The sequence below is a fragment of the Carlito syrichta genome, unplaced genomic scaffold, assembly GCF_000164805.1.
Source record: "Carlito syrichta isolate Samal-C Ts95f unplaced genomic scaffold, Tarsius_syrichta-2.0.1 Scaffold100685, whole genome shotgun sequence".
In the NCBI taxonomy this organism is placed as follows: domain Eukaryota; kingdom Metazoa; phylum Chordata; class Mammalia; order Primates; family Tarsiidae; genus Carlito; species Carlito syrichta.
The window spans coordinates 206,695-229,415 of record NW_007044781.1 but is presented as its reverse complement, the minus strand read 5'-3'; the positions used below and the strand labels follow the sequence as shown (position 1 = coordinate 229,415).

At 38.6% G+C, this 22,721-nt stretch overlaps 1 protein-coding gene across 2 annotated transcripts in view; it reads left to right on the top strand.

The window, feature by feature from the left end:
* Positions 1-6: 6 nt before the first annotated feature.
* Positions 7-22,721, top strand: part of TBC1D4 (TBC1 domain family member 4) — a 204,315-nt gene continuing 181,600 nt past the window's right edge. For both annotated transcript variants that reach the window (XM_021715515.1, XM_021715513.1), the window contains exon 1: positions 7-121. In XM_021715515.1, coding sequence (XP_021571190.1) covers positions 83-121 — 39 coding nt within the window. In that variant the 5' untranslated portion in view covers positions 7-82. The remainder of the gene's footprint in view (positions 122-22,721) is intronic.

The window sequence follows — 22,721 nt, the reverse complement described above, 5'->3', positions numbered from 1 at the left end:
CTCGCGCTTCATCCACAACAGCCACGACCTCACCTACTTTGCTTACTTGATCAAGGCTCAGCCCGACGACCCCGAGTCGCAGATGGCCTGCCACGTTTTCCGCGCCACGGACCCCAACCAGGCAAGACGCGGGCTCGGAGGCGCGGGGACGGGCCCGGCCCGGGGGGCAGCGGGCGTCGGGCCGGAGGTGCAGGGAGGGCGGGGAGCCCACTTGAAGGAGCTGCTGTGGTCTAGCTGCAGGCGCGCGCGCTCCACGTGGCGCGCTTGAGCGCCGGCTCGTCCCTCTCCTGGGACCTGGAAGTGGGGAATAAGGCGTTCGGGGGCTGGGCGAGCGGCAGGAGCGGCCGGCTGGCAGGATCAGGGGAGTGGGAGACGGAGAAGTGCATCCGAGGAGGACGCTGGAGGAAGCGGGCGTCCGGGGAGGATCGCGGTGTCTGGGATGTGACCGGACTTGCCGGGGTTGTGCATATGTGTACGTGCGTGTGGAAGATGGAACGCGGCACAAGGCTGGGTTCCTAGAGGTCTTCATGAGTGCTCAATCTCGGATGAGTCTTGCACCTTAATCCATTTGGCCAGTCGCGTCGTGGTCACCGCAGTACCAGCAGGTCTCCGGTCCGGAGGCGATTTCGGAGCGGGGCTTAGGGAAAAGTTACCAGACTTTATCAGATTGGCAGCAAAGTACAATTCTGCATCTGGATATTGAGTGGGAAGGCCTTTTTTGGGCAAATTTTTACCCACTTATTGGAGAAAGAATCAATACATACTTGGGTGATTTGAAAATCAGTGTAGTAGAAGAGGCTTCTAATATTTTTTAAAAATCATTTAAAAATTTTTGTTTCTAATATGATTTCTTCAGAGTTTACTAAACCGAAGTGTTCTGTTACCAGTGAACTTTTATTTCCTTAAAAGGTCCTTATCGAACTGGAGAGGAAAACTTTTACTACAATGATTGTGGATTTGGAAACAGGCTGTTTTTCCTTTAATGTGTAAAGTAATGTGTTTTTTTTTCTTCCATGTCAAAATACTGTTTTAAAAATGGTTATTTCATGTTTGCAAAGTACTTTAGGTCCTTTGGAGAAGTAGAGTTGTCTAAATATAAATAAATAAAGTCTCAAGTTGCACCATGTGACTTTCTTTTGGTAGCTGGGAAATTAATAATAGTAAGATGAGAAAAACATCCTATAAATAAAGCTTTAATTTTTTTATTTCATAATTCCTGTGTCTGTAATTGAATGACTTTCTGTTTCTTCAGTAGTTTTTCACAAAAGGACTGTAGCTGAACTGAAGAAAATAAAACTTCATTGTCTTACATTTTATCAGTTACTTTGTAAAATAGCTTAATATCTTAAGAGTCAGAACTCCTTATGTAAATAGAGCAATTTTCATTTGTGATTACTACTACTATATATAGATATAAAAATATCTTACTACATATTATCTCAGAATACTAACCATGATTAAATGAATTTCATTTTGTGATCATTTGTTTGAAACTTATTTTTAACTTTCACATATTAAAATTTTATGGTTCTGGCAGTAAGGAGGAGCAATTGCATTTTTCCAGGACTTTAAGGAACTTGTCATTACTCTTGGGAGTTTATGTTAAAGTTATTTTCTTTAGATCTGATACATGATACATTATTGCTAATTTCATTGATGGTCATGTCACCTTGAATTCTCAGCCACTATTGTTCAATCTTGCCTGTACTCATTGGTAGGTGGTCAATTAAAAACATCATTTTATTTTCCTGTGTTATCTATTATCTATTTAAATGTTAGAGGCTAAATGTGCTATTACTTCATAAATATTAACATGCTGAGGCTCATTTTCTCATTTTAGTTCAGTGGGAGCAGGAGAATTGCTTTTTGATAGAAGAACCCCCCCCCCAAAAAATCAAACAAACTAACTTTCCTGTTTATTGCCATTTCCCAGATAAGGTCTTGATCTAAATATATGAATTCCTATTTGCTCTGAACTGTGAGAACCCCTGACAGAGGATCATTAATTTGAAAAGCCAGATGTAGTCTCCCTAAGGATGATCTCCAGCCATTCACCAGGGGTTACACACTCCAATGCTTGGAGGGTTGAATGAGGGAGGACCCAGGCAGGACTGGATAGGGAGTGTCCTTTCTCAAGTGCCACTTAACTGCAGTTGAAGAGTCCATGGATGGAATGTCAGCCCAGTGCTGCTGGAGCTGCTGATTTCCCAAGAGAAAGTGGAAATCTGAACTTTCAGGTATGACTCCACATTTTAAAGTATTGGCAAATATTTTAAACTTTTAAGAATCCTATCAGGGCCAAACAATACACATCTGAGGGATGGCTTCAGAGATCCATGGGCTGCCACTTTTGATCTTTGGCATAAATATTTGTTGAGTGGATGAGGGCAGTCATTGACACTGTGTGCTCTTTGTCACGTTTCCTTTTGAGCATCTGAGTTCGCTAGACATAGTAGGGGGGGTTGGGGGTCATCATTTTGGAAGAATTTACAAGTAAAATTCCCAAAAGCAGTGATTCTGCAGCTGGACATGTTACAGGGATAAACTCAACATTGTTATCTTCCAGGAGGGTGCTTCATACAGAGTGGGCTCTGGGTGGTTCTAGTACCCTTGAAATAAGAAGGAAGAAACCCTGCTGTTTGCTTTATCCTGAGTTCTGCATTTGAAGTGGAGAATTATTTCTACTTGAGATTGTTGTTAGAGGGTTTCCTAAGTGTTTTCCACAGTCACTGAACAAAATATTGAAGGCAGCTTAGAGCAGTGGGCCTGCAAATTTCCCCACGTAAACTTGCCTCTGACTTGTTTGTCTCCCATGCCTTTTCCTTCTCATACACAGGCCTAAAGGGTAGTACCCCTGGACTGTTCAGAGCAATCTGGGACATTTAGTCGCTATAGTTCAATAGCAAAGTTTGTGTTCATGCAGAGCCACTGAGTTGGAGGATTGTGGTTTCTAACAGAAAATGATATTGTTTTGAAGAATATCTACTCGCATATCTTTTTGGAGGGTGGATCTGCATGTAACTTCAGAGCTGGGAGGGCTGTGCTTGGGCCTATTGTCAGGAGTTGCCACAGTGATAGGCCCTCTTGGCTCCATACCTCCCTGTTGGGTCAGAGTCAACTGTGTGTGTCAGAAGACTTCAGCCAGGATGTCCTAATGCATAGTAACTTGTCCTATGTGCAAAGAGAGGGGGTCAGATGTATGCCAACACAGATCTGTCCCTATTTATGCAAGCCTGTGTAGTCCTATACTGGAGGAATGTCAGGCTTAGCACGTTTCAACAGAACTTGGATATTTCAACTAAGAAAAGGGCCTAATCCTGTGGACAAAAAGTGGGTTGTAGACTTAAAACTACAACCAAGGAACCAAGAACATCTGATTTTCTCCCTAACGGCGAGGGTAGGTAAAATATTTATCCACTTTCAAAACGAGAGATTCTCAGACTTGAGTGTGTGTCAGAAACACCTGGGGGCTTATTAATACAGACTGCTGGACCCTACCCTCAATTTCTGATTCTAAGAAGTTCCCTGGTGATGCTCAGACTACTGGCCTGGGGACAGTTTCAGAACCACTGCCCCAAGTTATTTTGTTCATTTGGCTGGCTATGTGACCATTTCGGTGTGGCATTACTTCATTTTCTCTCTTAAAAAGGAGTTGTTTTATGTTTTCCTCTATTACCACAATAAAAAAGCAGCTGTTATTGTTATTTCAGATGATTCTAACAGCATGATTATATCTCTCAATTATGGTATAAACAGTCATTTAAAAGATAAAAACATGACCCATAATTTTCATTCGTTCTGTTTGTATATTTATTTTTTTAAAGCTTGCAAGAATGACTTTAAAGAGCTTTATTCATGTAATCAACTTTCATTTAATTTTTATCAATATATTTTAACAAGGTCTCTTCCCACTTCTTCATAATTAATGGTCAGTGGCTTTGGGAATATACCAGTCAGAATGTCAGAGATAGAAATCTGGAAGTTTTCACCAGTCTGTCTCTCTGCTTTTAAGTAGTTTGTACTGTGGAGAGGAACATCTGTCTCTTTTTTTGTTTGCTCTTAGTTGTTTTTTGTTCATTCTTCTCCCCTAAATCTGAGGTAGAGGATAATCTGCCTTGGCTCCCTGGTACAGTCTTGACTACACTATCAGAATATTGGGGGGAGGGGGGAAAGATAGAAACATGTGCCTGGAGGCTCGCAGCTGTAAATAGGAGCCTTATGCTGAAGATTGAGGTTGTTCAGAATCAGCATTTGGTTATCATAAACCAGAGATTCTCAGACTTGAGTGTGTGTCAGAAACACCTGGGGGCTTATTAATACAGACTGCAGGACTCTACCCTCAATTTCTGATTCTAAGAAGTTCCCTGGTGATGCTCAGACTACTGGCCAGTTTCAGAACCACTACCCTAAGTTATTTTGTTCATTTCGCTGACTATATGACCATTTCTGTTTTCTTACTCATTTTTGCAGTCATTCTCAGACTTGGAAGTTCAAGGTGAATGTGAGGAATAATATTGTTTGACTACAAAAGATTTTAAAGAAACTCTTCATCTAGCCTAGTGACTATGCATATCTTTTCCCCTAAATAGATGTTATTCTGCCAGGCATCATTAAGAGCCATGTGTATGTTGAATGAAAACTTTGCCTCTCAGCCAAGAGTTTAAGTTTTAGGAGTGGAGTAAACAGTTCGTTTTGGGGGGAAAAAACGGGTTGAACATTCCTCATCTGAAGTCCAAAGTGCTCCAAAATCGAAATCTTCACCAACATGACACCATAGATAAAAAATTCTACATCTGACCTCATGCAGTGAATCGTCGACAAAATGTACAAAATTATCTAAAATATTGTATAAAATTACCTTCATAAATGAATTTCATGTTTAGACTTAGCCTTCATCTCCAAGCTCATCATGTATATGCAAATATTTCAAAATCTGAAAAAAAAATATTGAACACTTCTGTTCCCAAGCATTTTGGATAAGGGGTACTCAACCTATATATCCTAATGTCAAGTTATGAAAGCTTTTGCAAAAATTAAAGCTTTATTATTTGCATCCTGATAAACAACAACATTCAGTAAGGCTTAATCTATTCACATTTACATGCCCTTTTATCAGTTAGGAATGAGTGAATTAATTGCTCGGTGAGGAAACTGATGATTTTTGTGGATTTTCTACATTATCCGATGTGTTGTTTGCCCAAGAGGCAAAGGATACATGCCAGAAAAACATCAGCATGCTTGGTATATTGGCAGTTAAGAAAATCAGGCAAAAAAGAAATAGAATTAGGCAGTTTGGTGAATAAAATGATGACTAGCCTAAATAATTATTACAAACAATTTTATTGACTTTTTTTGTTTTAAATCTCAAAATGTTTTGTTAAAAACATCTGGATGGTTGTCTTAGAGTTCCATTTCCTTTGGGCTATGTGGGCATATCTCAGCCAAGCCAATATAAAATTACTTGGATATACCCCCTTGTAAAGTGAAGGCCAAATCAGTTATGATTTGATTTAATAGTATATTCAGAATTATTTGACCAGGAAAAGGATTTTGCTTGAAACATGGTCTGCATAACATATTAATACTTTTTAAAAAACCTTTTCTACTATTTTTATTAATACAAATTTAACAACTTACTGGGATGTCTCCGTTAAGGATGTCATTGGCTTGTTACTTTAAGGTTGTGGTACGATATGTCCACATTACACTGTAGTTTGTCTACTTGAGTAGCTCCTTAGTGCATTTCCTTAAAAGTGAAGCTTTATTGAGCACTTGCTGGGTGACAGCACTGCTCTCACTGCTTCTCCTAGATAATCACATTTTAGCTTTGCAGTGACAATGTCAAGTATGTTCCAATATTTCCCCCATTTACAGTTGAGAAAAGTGAGGTATAGAAAGGTTAAATTATTTCCCCAAGGTCACAAGACTTGTGATGGTAGAAGCAGTTTTCAATCCAGGTGGGTTCTAATGTCTATTCTTGTACTTGCTAGAATGCAGTTATTGAAAATTCGTTTTCAGTTGTCAGTCTTATAAACTTTTATGTGATCACTTTTTCCTAACCATATTAAGATCGCCACAGTTAAATATGTTTCTTAAAGTTGTAAAATGATAATTAATGCTAAATGCATTTCTGTATATAGTTATGCCAGTATGTACTTTTGTTTTAACGGGAACCGAAAAAGTCTGTGTGATTTGTTAGGCTGGTAAAGCTGAACTTTGGTGTATCTTTTATTTAGTGTCTTTAGGAATGGCAGGGAAATAAACCATGAGTCTACAGTATTTGTAACCCTTATAACTTTAGCTTAGAATAATAAAAAAAATCATTAGAATATGTAGTTAGGAACATGTACAACCTTGCATTTGAATATATTTTATGGAATTTAAAAGTATGTACATATTATGAAGTATTACAGAGTATAAATGGCAAATTATTGAACTATACTTATATAAAGTGTATAATTAAATAATGTGAAGTGTAAAATTATAAAATATGGAAATAATGCATCTTAACTTCATCATAAAACACACAATAAAGCAAGAAGCATTGGAACCAAGTCATGCTATCTTAATTACTTTGGTCTAAAGAGAAAAGAACGGCAACTTGGTGAGCCCTCGTCTCTATAATAAATCAAAAATTAGCCAGGTGTGGTAGCATGTGCCTGTAGTTCCGGCTACTTGGAAGGCTGAGACGGAAGGATTGCCGGAGCCCAGCAAGTCGATGCTGGGGTGGCTGTGAGTGTGCCACTGCACTCTAGTCCGGGCAACAGAGTGAGACTCCAACTCAAAAATAAAAAATAAAGAGAAAAGAACAGAGGTGGCTGTAATATGTAAATGTCAAAGTTAGGTAAAGTTCAGTGACCTAGATTTGCAGGGATTCAAGCAGAGAAAAGTGATTTTAAAAAAAATCACAGGATCCTTAGAGCATCAGCACACTGAACCTGTGCTATAGTTACGTTGTTTTGAAAAATGTCATCTTTTATCACACTGAATTTAGGTTGTTAATATAAATGTGACTAGTTTTATATTTGTGTTTGTGGTTATTTTGTAGATGGGTTTTGGTGTTAGATTTGTTTGAAAGCTAGAGGTAGGCCAGGCATGGGTGCACACGTCTGTAATCCCAGCACTTTGGAGGCCAAGAAGGGAGAATTGCTTGAGTTTGCAAGTTTGAGACCAGCCTGGGCAACAAAGCTAGAACTTGTCTCTATAAGAAATTAAAAAAATTAGCCAGATGTGGTGGCATGTGCCTGTAGTCCCAGTTACTCTGGAGGCTGAGGCAGAAGGATCACTTAAGCCCAGGAGATTAAGGTGAGCCTTGATTGTGCCACAGCACTCTCTGACTTGGGTGACAGAATGAGACACTGTCTCTTAAAAAGAAAAAAAAAAAAGCTACAGCTATAAGAATATGAAGTGTGTAGATTTTTATGAACATATTTAAATAACGGTACAATATTATGTTAGCATCTTAATTTACCTTTAAAGGGATCCTGAGCAACACAAATTTGGAAAGCACCGAGTATAAACCTTCAGGCATTATTTAATATGTCTTTGGTGTCTGTGATTGTATGACAGAACAAGATAAAATATGAAATTTAAATTTTGTTTGGTTTAATTTCAGGTAATCTTGACATAGGTTTTTACAGCTCCACTGAAAGGATATTGGGGTTATTATTATTTTTAAAGTTAGTGATCTCTTCCAAGTTTTGCTTTTTGCAAGATGTCGGGGTTGGTAAGAGTATCTCCAAGTAATGGAATCTTCCTTGCTAAAAATAGCCAAAATTTGCTGTGCTAGTTCTTTTAATTTGTGGGTGCTTTTAATAAACTGAATAGTCTTCATTTTTAAACTTTTGTGAATTTTCACATGATTTTCTAAAATTCTCAAAATTAAAACTATGGGATCTTTGTAGTATGACTATTATATAATGTGTGAGTAGTTTATTATCAATTTCAGTTTCTAGGTCAAACACAGTGATTCTGGTTAAGAAAATCCAGTAATCATTTATATCTCACAATTGTATCTTCTTTTGTATCTCACAATTGTATCTTCATATACATTTTTAGTAATGGATTATATGATTTGGACAATTATGGATTTTACAGATCAATAAGTAAAATCTTTTAAGTCCCTAAGATGGCTTTCTGCTTTTTAGTTTTTACCTTATTTATTTGTTTATTTATTAGAGACATTATCTGTTATTTATTAGAGACATTATCTGTTGCCCAGGCTGGTCTCCAACTCCTGGGCTCAAGTGATCCTCCTACCTCAGCCTCCCAAAGTGCTGGGATTATAGGCCACCACGCCCAGGTGCTTTCTGCTTTTTCAGTTTACCTCTTGCCTTGGTTTCAGCCATTTAATTCCCATCGCCTGAGCAGCTTGAGAGATTTTCCGAGTTTACCTGAATAAAACTGGTGGGCCTTTCTGTTTGGTTTTCCTGATATTTCTTGCATCTAGATTTCCAGTAGCATGTTCTTTGAGATAGCCATTGGGATACCTCATTATTCTGTATTGGTCCTTCCTGTTCCTGCTGCTCCCTTTGAAACCACCTGATGCCCCACCCTTTAAATATTGTGCATTACCTGTCTGATTGGATTTCTTCCTCGTCATGGAAGCTGGTCTTTGTTCTGAGAGAGGATCTGGTGTCTGGCCCTCACTTCTTCCTGTTAACCTTCCAAGGCTGTTGATAGGTTTTTATTTTGTACAGATTTGTGTACAGATTTTATTTGTGTACAGATTTTATTTTGGTTTTCTTATGGAGTTTTGTGAAGAACTATTGGCATGAACATAATGGTGAGGGAGGGCATGACCCTTTTATATCTATAGTCCACAATTCTTTTATCTGATTTGAGGCAGGCTCGGTAGGCAGATCTCTGTCTAGTTTCTAATAGCAGTGTTAAAACAGTATGAAAATGGTGGTGGTATATTCTGTCTATGGACAGCCCTTTATATTTTAACTTCCCCCATTGATCCTAAATCTTTCCAGTGGTCAAATCATTCTGTCAAAATAATATTTGATAAATTTGTTTATTATCTGTTCATGTAAGTAAAGTGTGTTAGTTGTAACAATAGACTATCAACTAATAGTTTATCTGCCATTAGGGATTTGGAAATTAATTGGCATATAACCTGTATTTTTATCAGAAGTTAGGTTGGAGATACATATTTGAAAATTTTATTGTTAATTTCAATAAGTGGAGTGAGAGCATGACAAAATTATATCTATCTTAACATATGAGAAAGTTAGAGAGGTTCTTTGGAATAAAGAATATATAAAAACAATCTTTAATTTCTCAAGAATTCTCATCAAAGCCCAAATTACACTGTAACAGAAGATTATCTCTCTTTTGCTTGATTTACCACAATTCTCCAGCATTTGTTTTATCCTAGGATCTATCTCCTAAACTTCTAGGAGCCAGGTTGATAGTAATAATAATAGTAGTAACTACTACTTTTATATTTATTTTCTAGACCAGAGGTCCTCAAACTTTAGCATGCATCACCTGCAGGGTTTGCTACAAAGAATGATTGCTGGGCCCTCACTCTCAGAGTTTCTCATTCAGTAAACCTGGGGTGAAGTCTTTAATTTGCAGCTCTAACAAGGTGATGCTGATGCTGCTGGTCTGGGGACCACACTTTAAGTACTGCTCTAGACCATGGGTTGTCAAAACTATGCATTTTATTTTTGTAAATACAGTTTATTTGAACACAGCCCAATTCATTTATTTACATCGTATCTATGCTTTTATGCTAACAATGGCAGTGTTGAGTATTTGTGACCTATAATTTGGTCCTTGACAGAAAAAATTCAGTAATCCCTGCTCTGGACAATCTTGGGGGGGGAAAAGGTATTTTAATACTCATTTTTTTTTTTTTGAATTGGAGTCTCACTCTATCGCCCAGGCTGGAGTGCAGTGGCACACGCATGGCCACCCCAGCATCAACCTGCTGTGTGCTGGCAATCCCTCTGCCTCAGTCTTCTAAGTAGCCAGAACTACAGGTGCACACTACCACATCCGGCTAGTTTTTTGCTTTATTGTAGAGATGAGGTCTCACCAAATTGCCCTGACCGGTCTTGAACCCACAGGCTCAGGCAATCCTCTCGCCTTGACCTTCCAAAGTGCTGGGATTACAGGCTTGAGCCACTGCGCCTGGCCTTAATACTCATTTTGAGGATGGAAAATAAGACAGTTTTCCTAGAGACACAAGCTAGTAAGTGGCAGATCTGGGATTCCAAACCCCATGTACTTCCTGAAACCCGTATTATGAATTTTTATTGATGACTCTCAAATTTATCACTGTAGCCCAGCTTTCTCCTCTGAGCCCCTGCTTTTTTCAGTATCAGCTTGACATTTATACCTGAATATGTAATTGCTGATGCCTGGAACCTAGGAATTATTTTTGGGTCCTGCTTCTTCGCTCCCAGTTTCAGTCCTTGAGGCAAGTCATGTTGATTCTTCCGTCAGAATTCATTTTGATATGTCTACCTCTCTCCATCACCACCGCCGCCACCTGGATCTAACTACCTTATCTCTTGCTGGAACTATTAAACATCCTCTCACCTATTCTCCCTGCTCTCATCTTGCTGTCTCATCAGTTTCTTATTTTACGGAGCAGTAGGAATGTTATAAAATACAAATCACATCAGGTTCCTTTTGTACTCGGAATGATATGCAAATTCCTTTCCAGTTGATCCTGTGTGACTCCCCACCCCCCACCCATTTTGTCTCCCTTGTGTGGTCTTAGACTACTACTCTTCTGCCTGCAGACGGATCTTCCCCACCCTTAACCAAGCTCCACTCTTAGATCACTTCAAAGCCTTTGCATGTGCAGCTCCTATTCTTAGCTCCTCCCCTCCCCACCCTCAGGCTTCAGTTTTCTGTTTAAATTGCAAATATCTCTTTCTCAGATTGGTCTCAAGTGACCCTCTATCTCAAGTAGGTAAGTAATCCAGTTTTTCACTTCTCAGTCCTTTGTTTTTCTTTTGACACTTAGACATATAAAATTAAATTTTATTTTTTACACCCTCTGGGGGTGCTGTCACCACCTCTGCAATGTAAGCTCCATGCTGAGAGAGATCTTGTCTGTTCATGGTTGTGTGCCCAGGACCTAGTTTCATAGAAAGGGGTTCATTCCAACCAGTTGGAATTAAGTTGAGTAAGAATTGGTTCCTGCCCTCAAGGAATTTAAGTCCTCAGGCAGAGGTGAAGGTCTACTGGCAAGGATATGGGCATGTTTTCATATTTGGTTGCTTTTTTTTCTTTTGAGTTGGAGTCTCACTCTGTCGCCCAGGCTGGAGTGCAGTAGCATGTTCACAACTACAGCAGCCTCCACCTGCTGGGCTCAGGTGATCCTTCTGACTCAGCCTTCCAAGTAGCTGGGACTATAGTTGCACGCCTCCGCATCCAGCTAATTTTTTGATTTATCGTAGAAACGAGGTCTCACCATGTCCCTTAGTATTGTCTCGCACCTCTAGGCTCAGGCAATCTCCTGTTTCCGCCTCTTATAGTGCTGGGATTACAGATGTGAGCCACTGCGTTCTGCCTTTTGTTGCTTTATTTTTTTTTAGTTTTTATTTTTAAAGAGGTGGAATACAATTCAGGGTTAGTTGCTTTTTATCATTATTTTAACAAGTGATGACTGTATTCTGTTTGCACATTTTTTTGTTATGGACACTTATAATTTTAGAAATACACTTATATTAAATGAGATTATAAAGAGGTATTTTAAAATACTTACGTAGTTTCTGAAACTATTTTGTAGACTAATTTGAGAAAGGCTTTTTTTCTTCTCCTAATGAAAACACAGAAAATTTATTAAAGCTGCCAACTGGAGAGTGGGTGTCTTGTGGCCTGTGTGAGTCGAGCATTCTGGGATTGAGAAATGATCAGTTAGAGTGGTTTTAGGAATATATTCCTGCAATAATTGGATTGTTTTTCAGTTTGAGTTCAGTTATGTAGGCTTTACAGTGGAAGGCTGTCTAGTCACACGATGCCTGAGAATGTCTTCTGCACATTTCTTTGAGACTTCTAGTCTCAAATCTAAGTCTGACCATTTTCTTTTTCTTTTTGAGTTGGAGTCTCATTCTGTTGCCCAGACTGGAGTGCAGTGGCATGCTCACGGGCACTGCAGCCTTTACCTGCTGGACTGAGATGATCCTTCTACTTCAGCCAAGTTTCTGGAACTACAGGTACATGCCACCATGCCTGGTTAATTTTTGATTTATTGTAGAGACGAGGTCTCACCATGTTGCCCCAGCTGCTCTCGAACCCTTGGACTCAGGCAGTCCTCTTGCCTCGGCCTCTCAAAGTGCTGGGATTATAGGTGTGAGCCACCACATCCAGCTGACCATTTTCTTTATTGATTTTTAAGACCTATCCTAACAAATTGACAAAGCAGGCCTAACAGCTGGCTTGAGTTCTTTTTAAATCAAAAAGGGAAATGAATGAATAGAGAGGACATCCTCCTGGGTGAAGCCCGAGCTGGGAAATAAAAAACTTGTGTCCACTGTCCACACCAAACTATTACCAACTATAATATGTAGGATGTGTAGCAGCAATGTGACAGAAGAATCATTGCCCTTGCACCTGTTTTATCCAATAATAAGAGCTTTTTATAGGGTGATTCTAATTTTTGATGGCCACTGGGGTATGAATCAAGCTACAAGTAAGAAGGAATTCATGCTCTGTAGTATCCCTGTGGTTTGGGATTCTATATTAAAGAAAAAACTTACCAGGTGTAGTGTCTCATACTTGTAAGCCCAGCATTTTGGGAGGCCAAGGCAGAAGGATTGCTTGAGCCCAGGAGTTCGAGACCAGACTGAACAACATAGTGAGACCTCGTCTCTACAAAAAATCAAAAAATTAGTGGCGTGTGGTGGTGCGTGCCTGTAGTGCCTGCTACTTGGGGCGGGTGGGTAGGGGGTCTGAGATGGAAATCCAGCGGGTGGAGGCTGTGGTGAGCTGTGATTGTGCCACTGCATTCCATGTAGGTGACAGAGTCTCTGACAAAAAAAAAAAAAAAAAAAGAAAGAGAAAAAGAAAAAAAAAAAAACTACGCAAGGGAAGATGACTTTATTTTTCTAGGAAAAACTAAAAAGTGCCGTGGTCATATGCCTTTATCAATACAAACACTGTGCTTTCACCTCCCCCCCGCCCCAAAGGGGTATGTTCTTATTCAGAGCCTGTCTACCATGAACGCTACTCATCTCCACGTCTTCAGCGTTCAGCCCCCTTGTATGCAGTAGGAGATTTTCTTACAGTAATGAGTTCTACACAGCTTTCCTTTTTCTCCACTGATAAAGGAACCTGTGGTTTATTTATGAGCTTCTCTGTTTTGTCATTGTTTTTTATAATAATTGGAGTGATCTTTGAAAATCTGCTTTCCATTAGTAAGCTTGACCTGAAGACTTAGATATTGCTGATGGTGCATTGTTCAAAACAGCAAATATAGCTACTTATTAAGGCAAAAGGCAAACATGTAAATAGACAGTTTCATAACATGTTTGCCGATTTACTAAGGCTGTTTTCTTTTGCTTCTGGAGGTAGAGGGTAAACTCACAAATCATTTCTGTAGAGGGACAAGCTGTAATGTGCATATTAAGTGGGGGTTGATATTTATTAGCATTGCATTTGAATTGTAATATATTGCCCTGTTTGCTTAGGAACCAGTTAGGTTTAACAGCTTTGTGTGTGTGTGTATGTGTGTGTGTGTGTGTGTGTGTGTGTGCGCGCGCGCACATGCATGTCATTGTACCAATTAACAGTTTCTCTGGAAATCTTGTTTACTATGAGTTTTCTTCTAAGAGCAGAATTGATCCTGGATGTTGACAATGGGAACTGACATGTATGCCCTGTGATTTTTTTTTTTTTAGCTACTTACATTTTTCAGATGATTTATTTTTAAAAGCCATGCTACTATTATGGAAGGAAATTTCAACAAATGCTTTGTATATACTCATATCTCCATGATTCAAGTGGAGACTTTCAGCTGATTAGCTTATTAAAAATTATTGATTTAAAAAAAGTTTGCTAAATGTCCTCAGTACCTGATAGTGTGTAGGGTTTTATATATATTTTCGGTTTTTGGTTCTTGCTCTCAATGAACAAAATATTCATTTGTAATACAGGTAAGGTAAGTGCAAGAAAATCCCATCCTCGACTCACATCATTGTGTTTTGAACATGTTCACTACAATCTGTCTGAAAAGAAGTGACTGACTCCTGCTTGAATTTTCATTTGATGTTTGGTGGATTTGTAAGGAAAGGACTACTTATAATTGACAACTCATGTGTGACCTTGTGGAGCAAGGATGATAGAACTCCAGCTTGAGAAGCCAGATTGGACCCAGAAGCTTGATGCTCTGGACCCATAATTAGTCATGCAATGTGAGCCATCAGTTGATCTGGATCATGATTTTCTAGGTGTTCCTTTGTTCATTACCTCATTTGTTCATTCATTCACTCATTCCCTCAACCATCCATTCATTTGTTCAGTTGTGTAGCCAATTGAATGTTTCCTATGTGTCTGATACTGTGTTGGACACTGATATGGAGTGGTGTATAAAGCAAATGCAATTTCTGCTTCATGTATCCTATAGTTTTGTGGAGCAGTGAGACAAAACTACGCAAAAAACTACCTAGTGTAGTAGCTGAGTGCTTGGACTCTCAGTCTGACTGCTGTGACTCCAAGTTCCACCACTGTGGCCACTGTGGATAAGTTCCTCTACCTCTCTGTACCTGAATGCTGTCATCTGTAATATGAGGAGACAAAAGTGCCGACTTCACAGGGTTGTTGTGAGAAGCGAGTAAATTCATTTGTATAAATCACTTAGAACAGTGACATATAGCAAGTGCTGTGTCAGTGTTAGCTACATATCTACAAATATTCAATTTCAAATGGTGATAGAGGCTATGAAGGAAAAGAAAGTGATGAGAGAATAAAAGGAGAAAACTTACTCTTGATTAGGTTTGTAGTTGAGGAATTCTTCAGTCCTCTTTTCCTAATAAAATCTTAAACTTATATGCAGTTGTCTCTCCCTCTGTCACTCAGCCCATCTACTACAGGAAAGCTGGTCCCATCCAAGCTCAAAGGTGGAAATTCCCACTGATTTGTCCAGGAATCCAAGTCTAAGCCAGTTTGTAAGTTTGTACCAGAAGATCCAGTGGTTCTGGGAAAGGCAAGATAAAGGAAATTTGCTAGGGGCTCCTGAGATAGTTTTTTTCTCTGATTATTGCTTGTAAATTTAAAAACAGTAACTGTTATGTTATTTCACTAGTAGAGCAGAGTGATGACGAGGTTAACACACTGTGGAGGGCACCAATTTGAGAACTGAAAAAGTTTGTACCTGAATTCTGATAGAAACAAACACGATAACCTCCTCCTGTACACTTTATTCAGATTTACATGAGTTGGATTAGATTTTTCTGCTGTTTATAGCCAAAAGCAAGACATGGGTCAGAGAAGACCTCTAGTGCAGATGACAGTGAAGGATGACTTTCAGGTTGGCTGGTTTTTATTAATGAGTGGATTGGTACCATTTACAGACATGAGGAAGAATGGTTGGGGGTGGGGAAGAAACAGTCTTTAAGGGGAAAAAGTCAGGAGTTCCCATTTCTAAAACTAGACGGCTGGATGTTAGCAGTAATATGCGGTGTTTTCCTTTTTCTGGCCTAAGATATCTTTCCATTGGTAATCAGAATTTTTAGAAAATTGGCAACCATTTTTGTCAGTGTTAGAGTTGATGAAATCAGAATCTTGGTAGAGGATGTGGTGTCTGATCATTTCTTGAGTCATTCTGCAGATATGTTGAATTTAGTTTTAGGGTGGGCCCTAGGAATCTCTGTTTAAAGATAGGTAATTGAGATGGAGTCAGCTAATGCAGCTGTGATTTAGAGAAACACCGCAAGTCCCCTTCCTGTGCAGGGTTTTGGATGAAAACTCCAGGAACCAATTTCAGTTAACTTAAACTCAGGAAACAGCAAGAGTCGTTGGATTTGTCATATTACAGTCTTGTTAAAAACCCTGTGACGTCATTAATCTACTGCTTTTTGATACCAAATCTCTGGTGGAATTATTGTGACATATTTATTTTCTACAGTGATAGTCATAACACTACCACTGACTGTAGACTTATTGGCAATATTATGTGTGTTCACAGTTATCACATGCTTTGGTGTTTGATTGATGGTTATTAGAACATCTGTCATTTAAACAGCAGTTAAAATATCACTTTGCATATCAATAGTTGCACATTTTCATGAGAAGTCAGGTGATAGATCAGCCTCTAATCGTAAGGCTATGTTCTATAGTCATCGTGTGGACATTATTCCCCAAAGTTTGCCAAAGCTCGATAATACCAGTAGATGAGGTCTGTTTTCAGATGATGAGAAAAAATTCATCTAGGACACACGGAAGCAAAATTAGGAACCCTACCACAAGCAGTGGAGAGGTAGGATGATCTGTGTTGGTGATGAGTCAAGGAGGGTACTGGCTCCAAGACTGAGACAGAGCACCCAAAGAATGTGATGATCTACAGGAAGAAATTAATTAATGTAATTAAGACTTTATTTATGGTCATTTTGGGCTGCACTGGCAACAAGCCAACTTGCCCAAGGTAGTAATGATTCTCTCAGGTTTGGAAAATGATACTCTAGATGTTTGGGTGGGAGCTGGGAGGAGGGAGGTGATTTAGCTTTGTGTTACCAGATTTTTTTGTTTTCCTCTTATTTTTTCCTCTACTCTCCACCTTCATTGGTTTATGAGGGGTGGAAGAACATTTAGTACTGGAAGGAGGAAACATATGAACTCTTCTATCTAGTAAGAGATAGGCTTCTGATTGGACGTCCCTAGAAAGCAAGCAAGATGTAAATATAACATTTTTTCTTTTTGTTTATCTATGATTTGATTTGATATATGCAATTTGGAAGATAGCTTTGCTAAATATTAAGCTTTAGGACATCGGATGCATTTGCATCTGTTCCTCTGGTTCATTTGCTATTCCGAATTGAACTGGCCTCTGTATTAAAAAATAGTGTTGATCTGAGAATAATAAAAATAATAATGGTGTTAACACAGGGTTTTCAGAGTGTAATTTTTGGTTGCGTATTAGACAACGAGAGCCATGAGAATCTTATAGCTTTCTCAGTGTTTTAATCATTCTTGTCACCACCATTGTCCTCAGATCCACCATGGCCACTAGCAAATATTGGTTGAGGCTAATCAGGTACAAGATTAGCAGGGTTAGCAACCAGGAATAAGAGGTGTAAGTGATTTCTACAGAAACAGGTAAACACTGGTAGTAGCTGAAGCTCACGTTAATTACGAAGGGAGCTGTTAAGAGAATACACATTTGTTGGGACACTCCATCTTCCCTGACATGAGATCTGCAATTGGTCTCAAGGAATGTGGAAGTTTCAGGGTTTAGTTCAGGAGTTTTTCAAGGAAAAAAATGATAAATAATTAACATATTAGCTTTTTGCAGGTTTTCATTCTTTAATGAAATGTCTCTCTTGACCTGTCAATGACTTAAAAGTCAGTATAGCTACCTGGGTATAGGAAATAAGAACTCAGTGATTAGGAAATTTTAATGGTAGTGCTTCTTCTGTCATTCTTACATTTCTGTAAAGAATGTGGCATTTATGGGTTTAAACAAGTTAAACATATCTTTAAATGGCTTCATGGTGATTTCCAAGTTGCTTAGAATACAGTCATGCTGCTTTGAAAGAGTTTTTTGGTAGAGCTGGAAAGTTTATAGCACCTTGTAATTTTTTGAAGCTGTAGTATTAAAGAAATTTATAGCTCTGTTATATATGGAAATGGATCTGGAGAGCATATGATAATTGAAATCCACTGATAGTCCTTCACTGGGAGTTCTTTCTGGAATGAGGTGAAGAACAAATAAACACAGATAGTCTTTCAAGCTTTTTTCTTTTAAGCCATTACTTGCATTTCTTTCATGCCATTATGGATTGTAGATGCTAAGAGGTTAAAAAAAAGAGTTTAAAAAAGTGGCTAAACTGAATTTGAGCTCCTGATTGCTTTGCAGACAGACACACAATGGTTCTTAAACATACAGCAGAATATTTAGAATCATTCTGTCAACAAGCTAGTGGTTTATGTGACCATGATGGTGTTGAAGGTGATGATGAAAAATCACATTGGCTGTTCACAGAAGCACATGACATATGAAAGGATGCAGCTTAATCTTGTATATTGTTAATGTCCAGTCTGTAAGACTCTGGAGTAATTGGAGGAATAAATTTGGTTCAGGCATACTTAGCCATTGTCTCTCTCCTTTCTTATGCCTAGTCTGTGAGAGTGCCCAAGCTCTTTACCATTGCTTAGTAGTTCTGCTCCTTTTCTTTTTCCACACCCTGAACTCCAGCTCCGCTTTCCAGCTCTCGGAACTTCTCACCACTCCTCAAGCTCACTTGGCCTTTCACATCTCTGTCTGCACACGCTGGTCTTTTTATCATTTTCTTGGGAATAGCTTCTTATCCACCCTCCTGGTCTCCTGATCTTTCTTTACAGATACTATTCAAAAATCACTTCCTTTTCTGTAAATTCTTCTCTGATATCAACCAGCACCCTCCATTTGAAGGTTGCTTTTCCCTTTGTGCGCCCTTATTTATAGCTTTATTATAGTTGTCTGGTGTTTTTGTTGTTGATTTGCAAGTCTTTCTTCACCACTAGTCTGTAAACTCATTGAAAGTGGAGATCGTTCCATTTTTGTATCCTTAGCATCTAGCACAGTGACTAATATATATTCCATACATGCTTTGTTGAAATAATTTTGACAAAATATTTGTTTTTGTTGTTGTTGTTGAGTGTTTCCTTTCTGAGAAGGATTGTGCTATGTGTCCAGGGATACAAGAAGTGGAAGCTGTGACCTGTGTATTAAGATGCTTATGAGGGGCTGGGCGTAGTAGATCACACCTAAAATCCCAGCACTTTGGGATGCCAAGGTGAGAGGATTGCCTGAGACCAGGGATTCAAGACCAGCCTGGGCAACTTGGTGAGACCTCGTCTCTACAATAAATCAAAAAATTAGCAGGGCGTGGTGGCACGTGCCTGTAGTTCCAGCTACTTGGAAGGTTGAGGCAGAAGGATTGCCTGAGCCCAGCAGGTTGAGGCTGCAGTGGCTGTTAGCATGCCACAGTGCACTCCAGTCTGGGTGACAGAGTGAGACTCCAACTCAAAAAGAAAAAGAGGCTTATGAGTATATCGTCATTAGAAGAGAAAGGAGACACATGGTAATTATTAAATAATTAAATACAGTGAATGGTACTACCACTGTTTTAAGTACAAGAACATGGAGAAAGCATATAGTTTCTTAATGGAGAACTGGGCAAAAGATGTTTTATTTATACAGAAAAGGATAAATCAAGGGAAGTGGGATAGAATATATGCATGTGTTTTGCAGGAGGAAAAGCAAGACATCACAGTGCCAAAGTACAAAGACTAGAATTAGGAGGATTAGCACATTACTTAAGTCTCTTTTCCTTGCTAGAAAGTATGCCTATCCCTGTCTCACAGAATTATGAAAAAGAAATAGGATAATTCCTGTCAAGCATTTAGCACAGTGCCCACAACCAAGGAGTAAAAACACACCTTTGTGAAGGAACTGTAGAAGGTGAAGCCAGAGAGTCAATCATAAACACAGTTAGAGAAGATAAAGCATTAGGTGAGGGATCAGATTAGTCAACAGGAAATTAGGAATGAGCAGGTATTAATTAGGTCAGTGTTGAGGGAAGGGAAAGGCAGGGAAGTTTGAAGAGCAGTTGAGAACAAAACACGTAGAACTAGTGAAAAAGAACGACCTTGGAGCTAAGGCATTGCTTGCCCAAGGCTGGTAAAAAAAAAAAAAAATTATCTACTTCCTGCTGGGACTAGAGCCAGTCACAGAGTGTGACCTGCCCAGGGCCTGCTGGTGGAAGCAGGTGTGCTGGTAATTAGGTTAAGGTGAAAATGGGGAATTGCAGCAGGGGCAGATTGTGATAAGCAATATAGCGGTGGAGGTAAGGAGTGGATGGAGGCGAACGAATGGCTGAACTGATAGGAAGCAAGATCCCAGTTTACATCTGCCTAGTGCTTTCTCTTTATAAGGCCCTAGGTGTGATCCCGAAATGATGCCAATTTCTTAAACCCCTAGGAGAGCACATAGCCACTTGTTTGACTTGTCTAGCAGTGTTAGCTAATGCCAATATCCAGTAATTCAGCCATTGGTAGACATTTATTTTCTTTAAAGCGTAAGATAAAAAAGAAAACCTTTAAAAAAATTACCCTTGTAGAAATGTTCAGGATTTTTGTCATGCAATATAGTCAAACGATTTTCTATCTAAGGTATATATATATTAGAGTGGTCTTAAGCACTGTTTTCAGGTTGGCTTGTTTATAAAAATCACCCGAGGTGCTTGGACAATAGTGATTTCTAGGCCTTACCCCAGACCTTCTGAATAGAATCTCTAGGGCAAGCGCCTAGGAATTTATGTCTATAAGCATCCTAGGTACTTCATGTGATTAGTCTACTTGGGATATATATTTGCCTGTGTCAAATGAAATACTTTTAAGTCCTTCTTGTAGGTCAAGTAGAATGTAATTTTTAAGTCGTGGCCTGATTTGTATTCTGGTTCCTACTTTGTGAGGCCATAAGGAAGGTTTACTCTCCAGCTGAGACCAATAGTTCAACACAGGAATTTTCAACCAGCAGTGATTTTTGTTCCTCAAGGGACATTTGGAAATAACTGGTTGTCATACTGAGGCCGTGAATCTACAGGCATCTAATGAGTAGAGGGACTGAAGATAATGCTAAATATTCTATAGTGCACAGGACAGTCTCCCACAAACAGAATTATCTGGCCCAAAATATCAAGAGTACAGAGGCCAAGAAACCATGGTCCTAAGGTCTGTTCTGTATTAATCCATAAATAAATAACTAAATAAATTAGAGACGTCTTAGGCTGAGGTATAGTATATATCAATGTGACCACAGTCCACATTAAGATATAGAACATTTACAACACTCACAGGGCTTTCTTGTACCTTCTTCCAGTTGATACTCATTGTACCTTAGAAATCATTATCCTGATTTCTGTCACCATAGATGAGTTTTGCTTGTGTCTGAACTTTATTTAAATAGACTCATATGGTGTACAGTCTTTTGTGTCTGGCTTTTTTTTTGCTCAACATTACGTTTGAGAGGCATATTCCTGTTGTTGCCTATAGAAGAAATTTCTCCTTTTTTATTCTATTTGATGATCTGTTTTACTGATGATGGGCTTTGTGTTGTTCCAAGGTTTTGGCTACACAAATGAAGTCTCGGTTGCTACTATGAATAAAGCTGTTACGGACATTTCTGTTTATGTCTTTTGGTGAACATAGACAATCATTTCTCTTGCATATATTCCTAGCAGGGTAATTGCTGGACCTTAGGATAGTGCTTGTTTGGCCTCAGTAGATACTGCCAAACAGGATTCCAGAGTGTTGGACCAACTTCCACTCCCACCAGCAAGGTATGACAGTTTTTAATAGCTCCACATTCTTCTTATGTCTAGTATTGTTAGTTTTTGCATTATAGCTATTCTTGTGGGGAGTATAGTTGTATTTCATGGGCGTTTGAATTTGCATTTCCCAGATAACTAGTGATGTGCTAATAAGTACCTTTTCATGCAATGTATTGGACTTTTGTGAAGTGCTTGTTGAAGTCTTTGGCTACTTTTTAAAAAGTTTGTCTTACAGATTTTTAGGAACTCTTTGCATATTCTGGATATGAGTCCTTTTCCAGATATATCTCTATCTATCTATCTATCTATCTATCTATCTATCTATCTATCTATCTATCATATACAGAGAGAGATTGTGAATATGTTCTTCTAGTTTGTTGTTTGCCTTTTCATTATCTTTTGGCTTCTGAGAAACAGAAGCTCTTAATTTTAATGAAATCAAATTTGCCAGTCTTCTCTTATAGTTACTCCTTTTCAGGAACTGTTTGCCTATCCCGAATATGCAAATATGTAGTCTTTTAATGTTCAGGTCCCTATATTAGCTCGGCCTTTTGTAGTGAACCAGTTTTAAAGACATTGTGGCTTTTTTTTTTATTTTGGTGTAATGCAGATGGTTTAAATAGGGAAAGCTTATATAAGTAGCAGATTGATATTTGTATATATTATATGTGTAATGTATGTATGTTAGAAGTCCTTTTACTTGACAATTTGGGTTAGGCAGTTGGCTAATATTTTGATTAATGTAGGTTATCAGAAAGATGCATTTCTTAAACATAATAAACTAATTTTTTACTAGTCTTTTGAGGCAGATCTAGGCTAATACACTGTCTTTGCATATAGGTGCATTAGTGAGAATGGAGTTTCTGTTGCTTTTTTTTTTTTTTTTTTTTACTAAATCATACCTTAAATGTATCTTCAGAGTGGAGTTACAATGTGAAAACACATGTGAACTGGACTAAATGCAGAGTTACCTAAATTTTTATAATTTTTTTCTCATTTTATTTTATGCTTGTTTTGTCTATACCTGATTTGAAAATTTCTTGTTTTTGTGGTTTTTTTTTGTTTTGTGTCCTTAAGACCTTTTTTTAGATTGTATTTTATCAGTTTATGTTATATTTAATGACATAAATATCATTAAAATAGTTTTTTTTTTTTTTTTTAGTTGGAGTCTCACTCATGGCCACCCAGCGTCGACCTGCTGGATTCTGGCAATCCTTCTGCCTCAGT